The 19,802-nt window shown below is 42.3% G+C and overlaps 1 protein-coding gene across 3 annotated transcripts in view; it reads left to right on the top strand.

Annotated features, from left to right (window-relative positions):
- Positions 1 to 19,802, top strand: part of LOC122924224 (telomerase protein component 1-like) — a 73,520-nt gene that overhangs the window by 49,240 nt on the left and 4,478 nt on the right. For all 3 annotated transcript variants that reach the window (XM_044275149.1, XM_044275150.1, XM_044275148.1), the window contains exons 29-51: positions 54 to 186; positions 262 to 415; positions 933 to 1,069; positions 1,147 to 1,235; positions 1,321 to 1,435; positions 1,552 to 1,825; positions 1,906 to 2,023; positions 2,436 to 2,560; positions 3,380 to 3,479; positions 3,568 to 3,723; positions 7,485 to 7,694; positions 8,537 to 8,693; positions 9,441 to 9,653; positions 10,309 to 10,463; positions 12,336 to 12,446; positions 13,805 to 13,912; positions 13,992 to 14,130; positions 14,436 to 14,503; positions 14,622 to 14,754; positions 14,834 to 14,970; positions 16,081 to 16,199; positions 16,284 to 16,416; positions 19,498 to 19,600. In XM_044275149.1, coding sequence (XP_044131084.1) covers positions 54 to 186; positions 262 to 415; positions 933 to 1,069; positions 1,147 to 1,235; positions 1,321 to 1,435; positions 1,552 to 1,825; positions 1,906 to 2,023; positions 2,436 to 2,560; positions 3,380 to 3,479; positions 3,568 to 3,723; positions 7,485 to 7,694; positions 8,537 to 8,693; positions 9,441 to 9,653; positions 10,309 to 10,463; positions 12,336 to 12,446; positions 13,805 to 13,912; positions 13,992 to 14,130; positions 14,436 to 14,503; positions 14,622 to 14,754; positions 14,834 to 14,970; positions 16,081 to 16,199; positions 16,284 to 16,416; positions 19,498 to 19,600 — 3,187 coding nt within the window. The remainder of the gene's footprint in view (positions 1 to 53; positions 187 to 261; positions 416 to 932; positions 1,070 to 1,146; positions 1,236 to 1,320; positions 1,436 to 1,551; positions 1,826 to 1,905; positions 2,024 to 2,435; positions 2,561 to 3,379; positions 3,480 to 3,567; positions 3,724 to 7,484; positions 7,695 to 8,536; positions 8,694 to 9,440; positions 9,654 to 10,308; positions 10,464 to 12,335; positions 12,447 to 13,804; positions 13,913 to 13,991; positions 14,131 to 14,435; positions 14,504 to 14,621; positions 14,755 to 14,833; positions 14,971 to 16,080; positions 16,200 to 16,283; positions 16,417 to 19,497; positions 19,601 to 19,802) is intronic.

Raw genomic sequence — 19,802 nt, forward strand, 5'->3', positions numbered from 1 at the left:
ACGCAGTGAGGTCATAGCATTATCTGTCGCTAACTGACCATATACTTATGCAGCTCTCTGAGGATATACAGAAGTTGCCAGCCAGCCTTCCACAATTACTTCAGAAGAGACTAAATACCTTAGAAGAAGAACATGGAACTGACAATGTCACGGTTGCTTTGACTGCCATTTGCATTTCACAGAAGGGTATGACTATAGCCACCTTTGGAATTGAAGGTAAACCAGCATGTGGGGCCAAAAGTAACGTATATGCTCTTTCAGGACTTTTGGAGAGAGACTTGCTCAGGATCCTAAGTTCACTGCAGTGGGTTAAATCTATATACACAGCCAGCTGGAGTGAAATGCTGGCTGCAGCCACTCATACAGACAGTCTTCCCATGGCTACTTTTTCACTGCTCCTCGGGGGACTGAGAAGGTGAGGCCCCTGAAGCTTTGTCATGTACGAACACTTTCATTGTTGAAGAGGCCTTGACTGCTCTACCAAACAGGGTGCATGTTTTCTTAAAATTCTGCATTGTGCCATGCGTTTGCCTGGAAATCGATGAACGAATAACTGGCTGTTAGCATTTCTCTTGTCAATGGGGTGTGCCCCTATACAGTCTGACACTAGCACTGATTGGACAGTGTTATTGAGGGCACACCCCATTGACAAGGGAAACGGTAACACCCAAGTGTCAATTTATTTATACATTTCAAGGATGAATAACAAGAGGGACTACACAATGCAGAGTTGATGTTCCAAAATGATTTTATAGGGTATGCAAATATTTACTGAACTAGAAATGTCAGGTCAACTTTAACTTCGTATTTATCCTATATAAAATATTGTCCTCACCTATTGTAATCATTCACTAAACCATTCATGAATTCAATCAGGTCCGTCAGTCAGTTGGTGTTACTCATGGTGTTCTTGCCACTTGCTTGTTTTACAGTGTTCTTGGTCTCTGGAGCCATAATTTGACATCTGAGCCAAGGCTGCATCTTTCTAGTTGTCTTCTACGAGAAGCTGTGGAGAAACGTTATTTTGGAAAACCAGAAGTTGTGAGTGCAGTGCATCTTCTTATGGCTGGTAAGAAAGTTTCTGACTTTTTCCTAATCGCATTTGTTTCGGACGTCAATTTCATTCATGTATTTTCTTTCTTATAGCATACTTCTGGACAGTGTCCTCCCCTAAAGATCCAGACTCCTCTCCTGTTCTCCATGCTGAATGCCTGAGTGAGCTGTCCCATCATCTGGTAGGTAACCTTTGTGAAAACATCTTTGGACAGATATGTTTATATACATAAGTGAAGAATTAAGTCATTGTATTTCATTTCTTAGCTCTGTGGAATGCAGTTCCACACTCTTGGTCAGCTTCTTGTACACCTTCCTTTCCTGCGGGCACATGCCAGCTTGGGTCTTTTACCACACTTATGCCAGGTCTATAGCAACTATGGTGAGTTTTTGCAGTTATCTCTGAGTATCTGTTCATAGAGTTAGGCTAGTACAAGCCTATGATAGGTAATGTGTCTTTGGATTTATGCATGTTAACCCATTATATTTTTCTACAAGGGATTGCACTTTCAAAAAGACCTTCATCATGGGAACACATGGAGACTGATCCGTCAGCACCTGAACCTCCTGTGAGGGTATTCAGGGAATTCATTGAGCGATCCTTACACATTCTCTCCCAGAACCCTTCTCTGTTTTATCAGTTAGCTCTGAATGAGCCCCACTGTTCCCCAGTTTGCATCCAGGCTCAAGAGATTTTGGCCGAGTGGAGTTCAGAAAGCCAGTTTATTACAGTTTGGGAAAATAAGCCCAAATCCGTAAATTTCTGCAGCAGGTAAGGGATTGTGCAATCACTTAGATTCTTGAGTTATTATTATTTTGTACCAGCAACTAAAGTGTTTTTCTCTCACACAGCAAATCTTTGGATGTTCCTTCTACACCGGGTTGTGTTGGACTGAGTTGCAAAGGAAACTTTGCAGTTGTGGGCACCAGTGATGGCTCGTTGCATATTCTACATACAGACAGTGGAGAGGTGACTACTTCCATTCACCCCTGAGTCTGCTATAGGTTAAAAAGAGGGTAGATGTACCAGATCTGAAACTATGGGTACTCTTGATAAATTCCAAAATTTGCATTTAACCAATTCAATACCTCAAACAAGAATTAAGACCCGATTGAGATATTTTTTTTCTTTGTGTCACATTCAATGGTAGAACTTACAAGAAATAAAATGGTGAACGAATATTGACACTGTACAATATTAAAGAAGCATAAAATGCTTCAGCGTTTGTCCATATCTGATATTGGAACCATGAACTTGTACTTCAACAGGCATGCATTTACCAGACCTAGAGTACACTAATCCATTTATGTTTAGGCTTGATGCTAGTTGTAGCATTTTGTATCTGTGTAGTTTAGGTGAAATTTCTTTGTGTATGTTCCAGGAAATCAGAACATTGTATAGTGGCTGTGATGGGGTCTCTTGCTGTGCATTTATTTCTGATACATTACTCTGTGTTGGATCCTATGATGGAACATTGGAGATATGGAACATAACAGACGGCTGTCGGTAAGATACTCATAATCTGACTCTGTGACTCTGCAAGACAAAGAAAGAGGCCTTAGTATGTGACCTTTGTCCAAGCATGTAATACATGTTTTAGTATTATAGAATTACAGTTTTAATAATCTGAGGTTATAATTGCTCAGCCAGAAAATGAAGTCTAATTCAAGTTGCATGCATGTTTTTGCCATGATTTCCCAGATTGTGGTAAAAAGCAAAACATGACCACAATGTGTGAATAGGCACTTGGATTTGGCCAGCTTCTTTACCACATACACAGTCTACATACTCCATAACCCAGTGGAGGACAAGCCTTAAAGGGGTTGTACAGTCCATTTGTATTGATGACCTATCCTCAAGATAGGTCATCCATATCTGATCGACTGGGGTCCAGCTCCCGGCAACCCCACCAATCTGCTGTTTGAAGATGAGGTGGCACTCCCCGGAGCGCTACTTCTTCTTCATTACACTACTTGTCATCTCGGAAGTGCAGTGTAATTGCAAGAACTTGTAATTACACTAAGCCTCCGTTGCAAAGGAGATGATGCGCAGTGTAATGAAGAGGAAGCAGCTCTCACATGGAGCGTTGCCTCCTCTTCAAACAGCTGATTGTGGGGGTGTCGGACTCCTGCCGAACAGATATTAATGATCTAACCTGAGGATAGGTCTTTAAGATAAACAGGCTGCACAACCCCTTTAAAAGTGCCAGTTTGGCCACTCCAGAAGGCATTAGGAAGATGGACATAAATGACCGTTACTTGGAGAGGAATACACATACTGTAATTTTACTCATTGCTTTAATAAATCCTCTTTTCCGATGCTCAGAATAAACAGAATTGAAGCCCACAGACGACAGGTCACAGGTTGTTGTGTTAGTGCAGATCGCAGGCAGATGCTCACCTGCTCTCTGGACTCTGATGTCAAGGTGACTCCTCATTTTCAATATATTGTTTGTTTTCTTACTTTTACATCCATAGTCCCTTTCCATTTATTCAGAACTCCTTTGTTTCTAGATATGGGACACCAGCCGTTGCACCCTCACAAGCTCCAGCTCATTCCCCAGCCCTCTCAACTGTGCAGCATTTCACCCTAATCGTCATATGGCTTCTGTGGGATCTTGGGATGGCAAAGTATTTGTTGTTCAACTGGACAATTGGAATCGAAGTGCCGTAAGTTGTGTTTTCCCATTGCAATTCATTGTCTATTCATATGGATGAAGCCAGGGCCGGTGTTCGCCGCCCTAGGCGGAGAAGGCAAATTGCAACCGCCCCCCTCCCTCCTTAATCAATTTAAAGTGACATTATAACCTAATAAAGCGATTTAAAACACATTTAAAAGAAGAAGTCAGGGGCAGATTCAGTGACCTACAGATGACGTCTCTACGGATATCAGTTGTTCACTTTCCCTTTTTTTCTCCATTTAGTCCAGACCATCATGTGCAGATGTCTTTGGTCAGTTGTGTGCAGCCACATTAGACACCAGTATCACTATATGGCATATGAGGCACTGTTACAGATTCTGCAAATTAGTCCCCAAATTTATACAGGGCACTGTCATCCTGCTACTACTCCCAATATTGTGCCTGTTGTGTTCCCCCATGCCCATAAACACTATAATGTCAGAAATAACAGTGCCATACATGTAGTCCCCATAAAAATATTGCTCCCAGACTGCTCTCATTAGTAATAGTGCCATCCATAGTGCTAATACTCCCCAAGTATGTAAGAATGCTTACATATTGTGCCCAAAAATAATTCCCCTATAGTAACCCTAGTAGTATTAATGTAACCATAATGCCCCAATATGTATAATGCCCCTCCTGCAGTCAGTCAGTGCCCATTGTAGCTCTATGCTCCCTTGCAGTTAAAGATGCCATGCAGTGTCTATATATATATATATAGTACAGACTAAAAGTTTGGACACACCTTCTCATTCAAAGAGTTTTTTCTTTATTTTCATGACTATGAAAATTGTAGATTCACACTGAAGGCATCAAAACTATGAATTAACACATGTGGAATTATATACATAACAAAAAAGTGTGAAACAACTGAAAATATGTCATATTCTAGGTTCTTCAAAGTAGCCACCTTTTGCTTTGATTACTGCTTTGCACACTCTTGGCATTCTCTTGATGAGCTTCAAGAGGTAGTCACCTGAAATGGTCTTCCAACAGTCTTGAAGGAGTTCCCAGAGATGCTTAGCACTTGTTGGCCCTTTTGCCTTCACTCTGCGGTCCAGCTCACCCCAAACCATCTCGATTGGGTTCAGGTCCGGTGACTGTGGAGGCCAGGTCATCTGGCGCAGCACCCCATCACTCTCCTTCATGGTCAAATAGCCCTTACACAGCCTGGAGGTGTGTTTGGGGTCATTGTCCTGTTGAAAAATAAATGATGGTCCAACTAAACGCAAACCGGATGGAATAGCATGCCGCTGCAAGATGCTGTGGTAGCCATGCTGGTTCAGTATGCCTTCAATTTTGAATAAATCCCCAACAGTGTCACCAGCAAAGCACCCCCACACCATCACACCTCCTCCTCCATGCTTCACGGTGGGAACCAGGCATGTAGAGTCCATCCGTTCACCTTTTCTGCGTCGCACAAAGACACGGTGGTTGGAACCAAAGATCTCAAATTTGGACTCATCAGACCAAAGCACAGATTTCCACTGGTCTAATGTCCATTCCTTGTGTTCTTTAGCCCAAACAAGTCTCTTCTGCTTGTTGCCTGTCCTTAGCAGTGGTTTCCTAGCAGATATTCTACCATGAAGGCCTGATTCACACAGTCTCCTCTTAACAGTTGTTCTAGAGATGTGTCTGATGCTAGAACTCTGTGTGGCATTGACCTGGTCTCTAATCTGAGCTGCTGTTAACCTGCGATTTCTGAGGCTGGTGCCTCGGATGAACTTATCCTACGCAGCAGAGGTGACTCTTGGTATTCCTTTCCTGGGGCGGTCCGCATGTGAGCCAGTTTCTTTGTAGCGTTTGATGGTTTTTGTGACTGCACTTGGAGACACTTTCAAAGTTTTCCCAGTTTTTCGGACTGACTGACCTTCATTTCTTAAAGTAATGATGGCCACTCGTTTTTCTTTACTTAGCTGCTTTTTTCTTGCCATGATACAAATTCTAACAGTCTATTTAGTAGGACTATCAGCTGTGTATCCACCTGACTTCTCCACAACGCAACTGATGGTCCCAACCCCATTTATAAGGCAAGAAATCCCACTTATTAAACCTGACAGGGCACACCTGTGAAGTGAAAACCATTTCAGATGACTACCTCTTGAAGCTCATCAAGAGAATGCCAAGAGTGTGCAAAGCAGTAATCAAAGCAAAAGGTGTCTACTTTGAAGAACCTAGAATATGACATATTTTCAGTTGTTTCACACTTTTTTGTTATGTATATAATTCCACATGTGTTAATTCATAGTTTTGATGCCTTCAGTGTGAATCTACAATTTTCATAGTCATGAAAATAAAGAAAACTCTGAATGAGAAGGTGTGTCCAAACTTTTGGTCTGTACTGTATATATAAATAATATACATAAAATATATATTGCTCCCGCCATAATTACAGTATATAATGCTCCTCCGCCCCCCTCTCTGTAGTGCCAGTATATATGGCAAATCACTAAAATAAAGTAGCCTAAATGGGAGGAAATGCTCAAAAAACCCAAACACTGTAGCGTGTTTATAACCAAGAGAGCAATTCCTCCACATATAATCCGTTGCTAACGGCAATCCCCAGCAAAAAATGCATACAATGGAGGATGTCGGCAGCGGACCACATGTACCACAAGGCATTCTACACAAGATGGAGTAGTGTGTGGATGAAAATATACAAATACATAAATCACTGCAAAAGGTGCACCACAATAGTATGCAACTGACAATACTGGCTAATCCCTCAGACTGATGTTAAAAACTGGGACTTTAGCCAATATATTCCAGTCAGGAACACAACAGAGCCCTTTTGCACCACTGTCAAGGTATCTCAGTGTGGCATGCATCCTACCACTAGACTACCTATGGTGTGTGAACACGGTATCATTGTGGTGCACCTATTGCAGTGATTCCAGTATATATGGCCACTGTAGTACCATTATATCATGCTCCAACTTCCCTCATAGTGCCAGTATATATATATGCCCCCTGATAGGGCCAGTATATATATATATATAATGTAACCCTGTAGTACCAGTACATAATGCTCCTCCATCCCCCCCCGTAGTGCAGGTATATAATGCTCCATCCTTGGGGCAAGTATATAATGCTGGCCCCATTAGTGCCCGTATATAATGCTCCTTCCCCTTAGTGTCAGTATATAATGCTGCTCCCCTTCACTGCCAGTATACAATGCTCCCTCCACTTAGTGCCAGTTTACAGTGCTGCCCCCCAGTTCCAGTATATAGTTCCCATCCTTAGTACCAGTATATAATGCTCTTCCCTTTATTGCCAGTATTTAATGTCCCCCCCTCTTCTTTTTAGTATATAATGCTCCCCTACCCCAGTGCCAGTATTTAATGCTCTTACCCCTTAGAGCCAGTAGATAATGCTCACCCACCACACTGCCAGTATATACGGTAATGCCCCCCACCCCAGTGCCAGTATTTAATGTTCCTCCCCTTAGTGCCAGTACATAGTGCCACTGCTTAGTTTAAAAAAAAATAAAAAAACAATCACTTAACTCACTCCCATTCCCCACCACTCTCTGAGCTGCAGGCCACAGACCTTTTCCAATCTGTGGCCTGTGTTGCCGCGTCCCAGGGCAGGGGGCCTATATGACATCACCGCTCCTGCACCGGCTTTGAAGCCTATGAGGCTGAGTAGCCGCAAATGTTGCGTGGGCGCTTACCCCTCGCCTACCTATCGTCTCGCCCCTGGATAAGGGTTCTAGTAAAGTTTCACAACACATATTATTCTTTCTTGCAGGTCCTGTGTGGTTCTTCATCAGTGAAAACAGTGTCATTCTCCTTAGATGGCAGTGTTGTGGTCTCAGGGAGTCTTGATGGCTGGGTGTCCCTGTGGTCTTGGGAAGCACAAGTTCTCCTGTCTCGTTTCAGAGCTCATAGTGGTTATACGCTGACTTCTAACTTTCTGCAGCATGGGGAATATCTCTTGACTGGTGGAGAAGATGGCAAGGTAATAACCACATTGAGTGTAATAGTGTCTTTAAAGGGGTTGTCTCATAACATACAAACCATCTCAGATAAAAGCTTTTGTCACCCTCCACAAACTAGTAATCTTGCTTGGGGAAACTGCAAGCAGCCAGACATTTCCCCTGCAGGGAAATCTAGAATTAAATGTCGGCCATTCAGATAAATGATTGCCGGTGTACTACATGGATAGGCTTAAAGAGGCCCTTTCATGGGTCCAGACATTGTGAAATAACTAGCAGGTATGTAAATACCTGCAGGGATGTATTATCGCTTACTAGTTTGTCTGGGCGGCGCTCCGTTCGCCCGCTGTTCCCCCTGTTCACTTTTCCCGCCTGGCATGCTAATGAATAGCATCGGTACAGGGAGGAAGACACTTCTCTGTTTCTCAATGGGTGTTTTTCTCCCTGGCTGTAGCATGGTCCAATCACAGCAGAGAAGGTGAGCTTTTTTTTTGTACCTGGCTGTGACGCTCACCGATGTTATTGGACAGCACTACAGCCAGGGAGAAGGAACGCCTATTGAGAAACAGGGCAGTCTCCTCCTCCCTCTACCGATGCTATTCATTAGCATACCAGGCGGGAAAAGTGAATGGGGGGCACAGCGGGCGAACGGAGTGACGCCCAGGAAAAATAGTAAGCGATATGACATCCCTGCACTATGCCCTACATAACCTGCTAGTTATAATATAATGTCTAGACCCATGAAAGGTCCTCTTTAAGTCTGTCAGAGCAGGAGCCACTCTTTATTCTGGCCCTAACAAATTACATGTTTGATGAGACAACTTGTTTGTATCTGTGCCGGGATCAAATCTTCTTCTCCTTACAGGTGCAAGTATCATCTGGAGGACTGGGGAGGCTACATGCTCATGGCTGTGTAAAGACTGCCTTATCTCCTGCACTTTCTGTAGCCATCTCTCCTAACAGGCAGATGTTTGCTGTTGGCTATCATTCGGATTCTGTTTATATCTACAAAGTTGATAACGGTAAGGACAGCCATACCATGTCCAGTAGTATTTGTCAGCTGAACAATCATTCGGCTGACAACTATCTCTCCTGACCCCCCCCCCCCCCCCCCACTCCAACATACACATTTGGTTTGGCCAAACTTGTATGTGTATTTGATGGAGAGAGAGGAGAAAGCCAATGCCAGACACCTCTGGTGGTGGCTAATCTCCGACCTGGCGGAACAAAAGGATTGGTCAAAAAAAATTCAGTTCGCCCAGAGGCGGATTGGCCATAGACCTTACTGGGAAATCTCCTGGTAGGCTGATGCCCAGGGAGCTGCCTGACCCCTCCTCATGCCCGGCTGTTGGAGTTTTTGGGGATGTAGTTTGTGATGGACTGTGGTATTTGGCTCTGTTGGGGTGGTATAATGTGCCACAATATGATATTGCTGCCTTCCATCAGTTTGGACCCGACTACAGAACTGGGACCCTTTTTTTTTTTTTTTTTTTTTTTCCCAGTCCACCCCTGAGTTTGCCCAATCCTTCTCTCCCCTGACATGATCTGTTGGTTAGACTCTGATCTCCTCATGCACATTAGATTGTGGGCTGCACCATCTGTTATATGTGTGGATGGAGGCCACATATTATTATTGCTCCTTTCTATGTCTTGCACAATATTATGTACGTGTATGGGGGGGAGGGTCTTAAGAGTCTGGTAAGGGTTTCATGGCTTGTATAAAATGTTCGGCATGATCACTCACTTAAGGTATTTTGTTTTCTTTCCAGGGGAGCTTGTGTCGCAGTGTCCATTTGAGAATGTAGCAGTGGACAGTCTTGTATGGCTCTCTGATAACACGCTGATTACTGGCAGCTCGGATAGTTTAATTCGTGTCTGGGATGTATCACCAGAACAGTCATCTTGTCGGCTCACTCTGTGTGGGCATCAACGATCTGTTCAGGCCTTGGCATTATCCTGCCAGTTTCTAGCTTCCGCTTCTGGTGAGAATGTCTCATATCTATTTAACACATTACTATGATATATATTGTTTTTGCCATGTAGTTGAACCTTCCCGTGATTAATTATCCATACATATCCATCAAAAGGTTCCATGTATTGGCATCCTGAAAAAACTAAATGTGAAGTAATTATACTGTATGATAGAGGCTATTACACTTGGCATATTTCACTTGCTCCACAGTCATGCCTTCTTCACACATGGATAGAATGGACGTGTTATCACTGATGTCAATCATAAAGTTGACTTTGAATACTGATTAGTGAAAGAAAAATATCAGTTTATATGCATTTTATTTATTTATCTTATGCACTTATATAGCGCTACTATATTCCGCAGCGCTTTACAGACATTAGCATCCAACTCTCCACAGTGGGGCTCACAATCTACGTTCCCTATCTTTGGAGTGTGGGAGGAAACCGGAGAACCCGGAGGAAACCCACACAAACACGGGGAGAACATACAAACTCCATGCAGATCATGTTGTCCTTGGTCAGATTTGAACCCAGGACCCCAGTGCTGCAAGGCACCAGTGCTAACCACTGAGCCACCGTGCTGACATATTTGTCATAGTTAATTCAGTATAGAATGAATGAATTGCCTCCTTAGATATTAATGACTTTCTTTCTTTATTCCAGAGGATGTTTCCATCTGCCTGTGGTCAGTGGACAATCTCCTAGTGGCTAATCCATCAGTTTCTCCTGTCTCAGTTCTTCGGAGTCACACTGCAGCAGTTACATGCTGTGCTTTTAGCCCGGGTGGGAACCTGCTGGCTACTGGTGGGAAAGACCGGGTAAGAATACATATGCAAGTGGTAGATGTGCTTTGTGGAAGGTGTAAGAAGTGTGAAGAGGGTTGGAGCTTGTGTATTAAACATTACAATCATAAACAGCTATATGTTTCTATTTGTCCTGAGGGTCACGTCCTAGTAATGGCCATCGCGGATGTGACTCTCAGGACAAATAGAAGGATATAGCGGTTTATGATTGTATTGTTTTATACACAAGCTCCAAACTTCTTGTTTATATCTATGTATATTGGGTGGCATCATCTAATTAAAGTCTGTATAGTAGTGTAACAGTAACATAGTACATAAGGCCGAAAAAAGACATTTGTCCATCCAGTTCGACCTGTCATCCTGCAAGTTGATCCAGAGGAAGGCAAAAAACCCCTGTGAGGTAGAAGCCAATTTTCCTCACTTTAGGGGAATAAAAATTCCTTCCCGACTCCAATCAGGCAATCAGAAATCCCTGGATCAACGATATCTCTCTAGTAGCTATAGCCTGTAATATTATTACGCTCCAGAAATACATCCAGGCCCCTCTTGAATTCCTTTAGTGAACTCACCATCACCACCTCCTCAGGCAGAGAGTTCCATAGTCTCACTGCTCTTACCGTAAAGAATCCTCTTCTATGTTTGTGTACAAACCTTCTTTCCTCCAGACGCATAGGATGTCCCCTCGTCACAGTCACCGTCCTGGGAATAAATAGATGACGGGATAGATCTCTGTACTGACCCCTGATATATTTATACATATTAATTAGATCTCCTCTCAGTCGTCTTTTTTCTAAAGTGAATAACCCTAATTTTGATAATCTTTCAGGGTACTGTAGTTGCCCCATTCCAGTTATTACTTTAGTTGCCCTCCTCTGGACCCTCTCCAGCTCTGCTATGTCTGCTTTGTTCACTGGAGCCCAGAACTATACACAGTACTCCATGTGTGGTCTGACTAGCGATTTGTAAAGTGGTAGGACTATGTTCTCATCACGGGCATCTATGCCCCTTTTGATGCAACCCATTATCTTATTGGCCTTGGCAGCAGCTGCCTGACACTGTTTTTTGCAGCTTAGTTTGCTGTTTATTAAAATTCCTAGATCCTTTTCCATGTCAGTGTTACCGAGTGTTTTACCATTTAGTATGTACGGGTGACTTGCATTTTTCCTTCCCATGTGCATAACTTAACATTTGTCAGTGTTAAGCCTCATCTGCCACTTATCTGCCCAAGCCTCCAATCTATCCAGATCGCTCTGTAGTAGTATACTGTCCTCTTCAGTGTTAATTACTTTACACAGTTTAGTGTCATCTGCAAAAATTGATATTTTACTATGCAAGCCTTCTACAAGATTGTTAATAAATATATTGAAGAGAATAGGGCCCAATACTGACCCCTGAGGTACTCCACTAGTGACAGTGACCCAATCTGAGTATTTACCATTAATAACCACCCTCAGTTTTCTATCACTGAGCCAGTTACTTACCCACTTACAGACTTTTTCTCCCAGTCCGAGCATTCTCGTTTTATATGCTAACCTTTTATGTGGTACAGTGTCAAATGCTTTGGAGAAGTCCAGATACACGACATCCATTGATTTGCCGCTGTCAAGTCTAGAACTTACCTCCTCATAGAAACTGATTAAATTTGTTTGACATGACCGATCCCTCACGAAGCCATGCTGATATGGCGTTATTTGCTTATTTCCGTTAAGATGCTCGAACATAGCATCTCTCAGAAAACCTTCAAACAGTTTACCCACAACAGATGTTAAACTTACCGGCCTATAGTTTCCAGGCTCTGTTTATGGACAGGATATAAATATCTGAAGATATACTCTGCAACATACAACACTGGGAAATGTGCAGTCATTTACTTTTACTTTAACACAGTCTCTGCTCTGTTGGGACGTCTCGGTGAAACCTCCTGTTCTTGCGCACACCCTGCTGTCATGTCACAAGGACTGGATAACTTGCTGTTCATGGACGGACGACAGCATGTTGGTAAGAGCGGAATATTTTAGTACTATGCGATTTAAAGAGGAACGGTCAGCTCTTCTGACATGTCTGTTTTAGTAGATAATTCTGTTATTTCTCCTAGAAATTTGTGAATAAATTGAGAACTAGTTATCAGTTGGGGAGGTGTCTCTACACTGACATTGTGCAGCCAGCGCTGATAGTGTTAGACTGTGTAGGAACACTGAATATATATGGAAGTATGGGGGGCACTCAATATCGGGACCACAATATACATACATATTTAATAAAACCCTTTAATGAAAAACCACTATACCTATAAAAAATATAAAAATTTATAGAAAAATTGGCAGCACCAACTATATGTAAAAAGGATGGGTGCTATATCCCAGGGTATAGGCTAATTACCCAAGAAAATAATAAAGAAAATTGGACAGCACTCCAAAAGCTATAAAAATCTGAAAAGTTTATTTACCCATGTGGAACAGTTCAGTAGCGACATTTCGGCTCATCCATAGAGCCTTTCTCAAGCAAGAAAGGCTCTATGGATGAGCCGAAACGTCGCTACTGAACTATTTTACATGGGTAAATAAACTTTTCATATTTTTATAGCTTTTGGAGTGCTGTCCAATTTCCTTTATAATATATATATATATATATATATATATATATATATATATATATATATAAAAAAAATCTGATATAATATCAGAAAAAAACACTGGCAGCACCACCCAAGGGAAATATCAAGGAAAAAAACGGGTGCAAAGTCCAAGTATGGTAACAGGTGCTTACCCACTTATGCAAAGCAAAAATCGGACTGCACTCCAAAGCGTATCTTCAGTAAAATAGTATGTATTTATTCACCCATCTGGTGGCAAAGAGCGATGTTTCGGCTGGCTTGAGAAAGGCTCATGTTTGAGCCGAAACGTTGCTCTTTGCCACCAGATGGGTGAATAAATACAGACTAATTTACTGAAGATACGCTTTGGAGTGCAGTCCGATTTTTGCTTTATATATATATAATTTATTTTTTGGGAGATGAAAAACGAAAACACAGCCAAATCACAGGCCGGTAGCAGTTGCCCAGGACCTGCATTGTGGTCTGCGATGTTGAAGCTGCATGTGACGGAGTTCTTGTAACTGTCTTTTGTCACTTTGCAACCACATTGACAGTCATTAGATCTTTATGTCATACAACACTTTTTGCTGTGTAGCCCCATAAACTTCCAGGAGGAATATATGAGGAATGGCACAGGGCAGAGTTCCTCCAGCATTGCCATTTCATTACTAAAGCCGTGTTAAGAGAACTGATACGTCTTGCTTAAATGTATTTATGTATTATTAAATGTATAGATCTTGAATTTTGTAACCTCTTCTAACAGGTCTCGTCTTCAGGAGATGGATCTGTGTGCCTGTGGGATATTCAGAATGAGAAGCAGCTCCTGACATTTGCTGGACATCTAAGTGCAGTCAGCAGTGCTCTGTGCATGGTGTGTATGGCTTTCTCTTTCCGTATTCACTAATCTGCTATAGCACGTTTGACTTTTATCTGTTGTCTTCTCTAATAAGGGGGAACGTGTTATCACCAGTGGCCGAGATGGTTTCCTAAAAGTCTGGAGTCTTACTGGCACGGAGATCGCTAGTATTCCTACTCACCACAGTCAGATAAATCAGAGCACTGCATACTGGGAGCCAGAACATAGTCGAGGTACAGTTTTGCAAATTATATAAAGATGGCAGGGGGAATAATAAAGTAGGTGCCATGTTTTTTGCTTCTTTTATGTTAGAGCTATTGTACTTGGTGCCTCAGGTCCTATTTTATTAATATTGCAAAAGGGCATTTCCAGAAATATACAATGCACTGTGCACAACCAGTTTTATTTGTATTATTAACATTTCAGGAGAAATCCAGAAAAGTTGAAGTCCCAGTTAATAAATGGCTTCTGGGATTCTTTGACAAATGCTGAAAACGTGTTCAATTGCATATGATAGTATGCACATTTCTCATTTCAGATGATACAAATTTAGTGGTTTACACGGCTGGTTCCGATGCCATGGTATTAAAGTGGAGTCCCCTGCAGGTGAGACAGATGTATACAGTGCTTCCTAGACAGCTGTTTACCAATGTCTCAAGAGAGTTAGGATGCTTATCAACATATAATGCAGTAGGGATGACGCTCCCTGTCATATGTCTTCTAGATGGAGCAGATACAAACTCTTAATGGTCATGGAGCAGCTGTAGTATCGTCAGTGGCAGACCCTCAGCTTCAGGTGACTGTGACAGCAGGCCAAGATGGCTCTATACGGCTATGGGGAGCCCCATGCAGGGATGGTAAGAAACAGTGGTGTGGGCACCATAAAGATCTAAGGAAGCAATTGTGTGATCACTTTTCTGATTAATATTTTCACAGACTCTCTGTTGGCAACTAGTCACAAGGGAATGATTACTGCTGTTGCATGGTCCCCTGATGGTGAACTGGTTGTGTCAGGTGGAGAGTGCGGAGACCTAATTGTGTGGCGCCAGCACAAAGCTCTGCTGACACTGCAAGTAAGTACAAGATCTTTAAGGGTTATTCCCATTTTAATTTTAAATTCCAAATGGGCGGCACCTTTACACGGGCTGATTATCGGGAATGAGCATTCATTCATTATAATATTCCCGTGTTGATGCCTAATGCATGACACATGGATTCTCATGTTCCTCAGGCTCTGCAATAGGCATTACACAGTGTTTGCATTTCCCTAGAGTGTTCCTTCAAAGGGGTTGTCCCATACACTGGGGGCATATCACTAGACTATGCCCCCAATGTCTGATAGGTGTGGGTCCTGCACCTATACTTAGAAAGGAGCGCACAAAGTCCTGGATGGTGCACCGCGCATGCGCGGCTGTCCTCCTATTATTTCTATGGGACTACCAAAAATAGACGAGCTCTGACTTGGCTATTTCCATCAGCCCCGTAGAAGTGAATGGAGCGGTGGCTGCGCTTGCGCAGTGCGCAGTGCGCATCCCATTAATGTCAATGGGACTTCTGAAAATAGCCGAGCGTGCTGCTCGGCTATTTTCAACACTTCCATATAAAGGAATCGATGGTTGGCGCGCATGCGTGGTGTGCCCTTTCGGCACTTTGCGTGCTCATCAGTGCCGGTGACGTCACCGGGGTTCCTGGCAACCCCATGGAGAGCCCCAGTACGTCACCGAATCGCCAAAAAATGCCTTTGCCCTGCACAATTTAGCGCAGGGCAAAGCAGAGCATCTGAGAATGAACTGCTCCGATGCTCATGTCAGGGAGGCTGCTGGGGTGAAAATGGAGGGAAGTCCAGGTTCAGCTCTGAACCCGGACAACCCCTTTAAGGTGCATTTACATGGAAATATTATCGGGAATGAGTATTCGTGTAAAGGTGCCGCACATTAAATCATTGTTTCCGGGCAGCAGATCGTGCTGTGAATTTGAGGATGAATGATTGCAGTTTTCATCCCTCATCCCCATATAGTGGAGGTGATTGCTGCAAGTAAATGCAGCTCTTACCTCCACTGATGATTAGTTATCGTAAAGATACAGTAAATTTAAATGTGTCTTAATTTCTTTTGCCTAGTTTCCTTTTTATGTAAATTACATGGGTTATTTTGACCTGGTTGATCCCTATGTGTCTATTGCAGTGTGGCGAGCTCTGCATTTCTTCAATTATTTTTACAACCAAGCGTTCTTTCTGCTGTGTGTCCAGTGATCTTACAGTTTCCCGCTGGCTTTTGTTTCCTTGTAAAGAAGGTGCCTTAAGGTGAGTTAAGGTTTGTAATAAGGTATGATATGGAGAATCTCATATGTTATGTTTTCCCCAAGAACGCTTGTTTTGTTGTTGCAGAGGGAAGAAAGCTTACAGTGTTGCGATCGAGTCCCTGGTATTGTCTGCTGTTCTCACCACCTCGCAGAAGGTGCAGCTGCACATGTTGTCTGGAAAAGATTTTCTCTTGGATCCCAAGACTGGATCTCTTCAGGTATCATAGTTGTATGGCCACTTTCACACGGGTGTATGCCACTCAGCTTTCTGCTTCAGTAATGGAAACATTTGCATGTCTTATGTATTTTGGATCTACTCTTATTTTGGGCTTACAAACAGTGATGCAAAATACAGACCCGAACACTGTCATGGGAAAGGGACCTAAGAATGCCAGGGAAAAATTGCTTAATTTTATACTTAAAAGGGGACCAACCCCTTTGCATATGCCCTATTAGCCTCTTTGAGCAACTGTTGCTTTGGCAGACCCGGTCTATCTATATGGTGTTACATTATTGGACGGCTGGCATACACTACTCCACTTGCTTTGCAAACCAATTAGATACTATGTATCGACTGAACAAAGATCTTTCAGTCTGGAGCCATGTTTAGCTCTTCTATTCTGTTACACAGAAGTAAGAAATATTATATGGGTACATATGTTTAATATTCCTACAGAAGGGTCAGAAAGCCTACATCTTGTGTATGGTGGCAAATTGTGATCTAGAGTATTTTAAAAAGATACTTAGAAAAAGCTTTATATACAGAAGACTGAATAGCCCTTCTGATAATATCCATGCAACATAGGACATGTGAACAACCTAACCACTTCCCTACCACCATACAACCGTATATGTAGCAGGCAGCTGAGGCTAATGTCTGCAGTCTGTGGTAGAAAAAAACCCAGAAGCAAATGTTTCCCAGGCAGGAATGCCTTCCCCTCACTGTGGTTGGGCAAGGCGTTCCTTAGTAGTGATAGGCCAGAGCCTGCACAAGGCTTTTAGGCCTATTACTGGTATATTCCAATGCAGGCCTGCAGTTCGCAACACTGCATTGGAATATGCTGAATTTTGTATTAAGAAATTGATAAAATTCTATTACTAAATTTGAAATAATTGCATAAAAAAAATAGCCTCCCTTTCCTCAAAATTTAAATAAAGAAAATAAACATAATAGGCATCACCATGTCCAAAAATGCATTACTATTAAAATATAAATATATATGTATACATTATATAAATATTTATCCCATACAGAGTTTTTTTTGTTGCTTCACCTCCCCCAAAAATATAATAAAAAGTGATCAAAAAGTCATATACACCCCAGAATGGTATAGCCTCGCAAAAAATTAGCCCCCACACAACTCCGTAAATGTAACTATAAGGCCCCTTTCACACGGGCGAGTTTTCCGCTCGGGTGCAATGCGTGAGTTGAACGCATTGCACCCGCACTGAATCAGGACCCATTCATTTCTATGGGGCTGTTCACATGAGCGGTGATTTTCATGCATCACTTGTGCGTTGCATGAAAATCGCAGCAAGCTCTATTTTGTGTGTTTTTCACAACGCAGGCCCCATAGAAGTAAATGGGGCTGCGTGAAAATCGCAAGCATCCGCAAGCAAGTGCGGATGCAGTGCGATTTTTCACGCACGGTTGCTAGGAGACGATCGGGATGGAGACCCGATCATTATTATTTTCCTTTATAACATGGTTATGAGGGAAAATAATAACATTCTGAATACAGAATGCATAGTACAATAGCGCTGGAGGGGTTAAAAAATAAATAATAATTTAATTCACCTTAATCCACTTGATCGCGCAGCCCGGCTTCTCTTCGGTCTTCTTATTTGCTGTGTGCAGGAAAAGGACTTGTGGTCACTCACATCACTCCAGTCATCACATGATCCATCACCATGGTAAAAGATCATGTAACGGACCATGTGATGACCGGAGTGACGTCACCACAGGTCCTTTTCCTGCACACAGCAAATAAGAAGACAGAAGAGAAGCCGGGCTGCGCGATCAAGTGGATTAAGGCGAGTTAAATATATATATATTTTTTTAACCCCTCCAGCGCTATTGTACTATGCATTCTGTATTCAGAATGCTATTATTTTCCCTTATAACCATGTTATAAAGGGAAAGTAATACAATCTACAGAAGACCGATCCCAAGCCCGAACTTCTGTGAAGAAGTTTGGGTTTGGGTACCAAACATGCCGATTTTTCTCACGCGCGTGCAAAACGCATTACAATGTTTTGCACTCGCGCGGAAAAATCGTGCATGTTCCCGCAACGCACCCGCACCTTTTCCCGGAACGCCCGTCTGAAAGAGGCCTAAAAGAAGTTATGGGAGATAAAATATGGAGATGAATAGAAAACTATATAAATGTGGTCTTGTTGTAATTGTACTGACCCAGAGAATAAAGGTAACAGTCAGTTTTACTATATAGTGAATGCTGTAAAAACAAAACGCAAAAAAAGTGGCGGAATTGTGTTTTATTCCAATTCCACTACATTTGGATTTTTTTTCCAGCTTCCCACTGCATCATATGCAATATTAAATGGTGCCATTACAAAGTACAACTTATCCCACAAAAAAGAAGCCCTCATGCAGCTCTGCAAACGGAAAAATAAAAAAGTTATGGCACAGAAAGTCAGGGAGTGAAAAATAACGAAAACCGAAAATTGCTTGGCAATGAAGTGGTTAAAGGGAAACTGTCAACATGAAAATAGAGTCCAATTCTGCAGGCAGCTGGTTATAAAGAAGGGGAAGCTGAGACTGATATTTAGCTTTGTGGGAAAACATTCAGTATAATTTGTTGTTTATTCATGTAAATCTTTTTCTATGCTTAGGCGTCCAGTCAGTGTTCCTATTCAGCTACCTTTATAGGCACACAGGGAAGACTGTCAATCAATATATCAGTCTGCTCATCTCCTCCTGCTCTCTAACATACTGCTTGCATATTGCACTGAAATTTTAATGTTACAGTCTTTAAAGAATTACAGACATGTCTGTTTTAGTAAATTTTTGTATTTCACTTTGAATAACTATTCTGGAGCATCTATTCTTATGACTTTATGTTGTGCCGTTCCTCTGTTATTACTACCAGAAGTTTATGATTGAGTTGCCAACTGGTGGTGTGTCCCTGCACATGACATAACGTAGTGTTATATGAAAAGATGCTCAAAAATGTTAATTACATGGGGAATGCAAGTACTTACTAAAAGAGACATGTAGGAGAGGTGACGGGTCCTCTTTACCAGCACAAACTTACTAAGAATTCTTCCTCCTGGGGCAGAACGTGGATGATGACAACGCTTCCCTGCCAGATTCTCATGTCCACCCTCCTCAAGAGATGCTACATCCTGGCAGCATGATCACTGCATCCCATCCACATTTTGGTAAGTACAGATATGTTTTCACATGAATCAATCTTGTTTTACTAATTAAAATAGATACGTAAATTAAATGTGCAGCTTGCTTGTACAGAAATACATGTATTTATAGTTATATCAGTGTTGGGCTCCATTCACACATCTGCAATTCCATTCCGCATTTTGCAAAACGGAATTGCGGACCTATACATTTCTATGGGGCCGCGCG

Source organism: Bufo gargarizans, unplaced genomic scaffold (genome assembly GCF_014858855.1).
Source record: "Bufo gargarizans isolate SCDJY-AF-19 unplaced genomic scaffold, ASM1485885v1 original_scaffold_917_pilon, whole genome shotgun sequence".
NCBI lineage: Eukaryota > Metazoa > Chordata > Amphibia > Anura > Bufonidae > Bufo > Bufo gargarizans.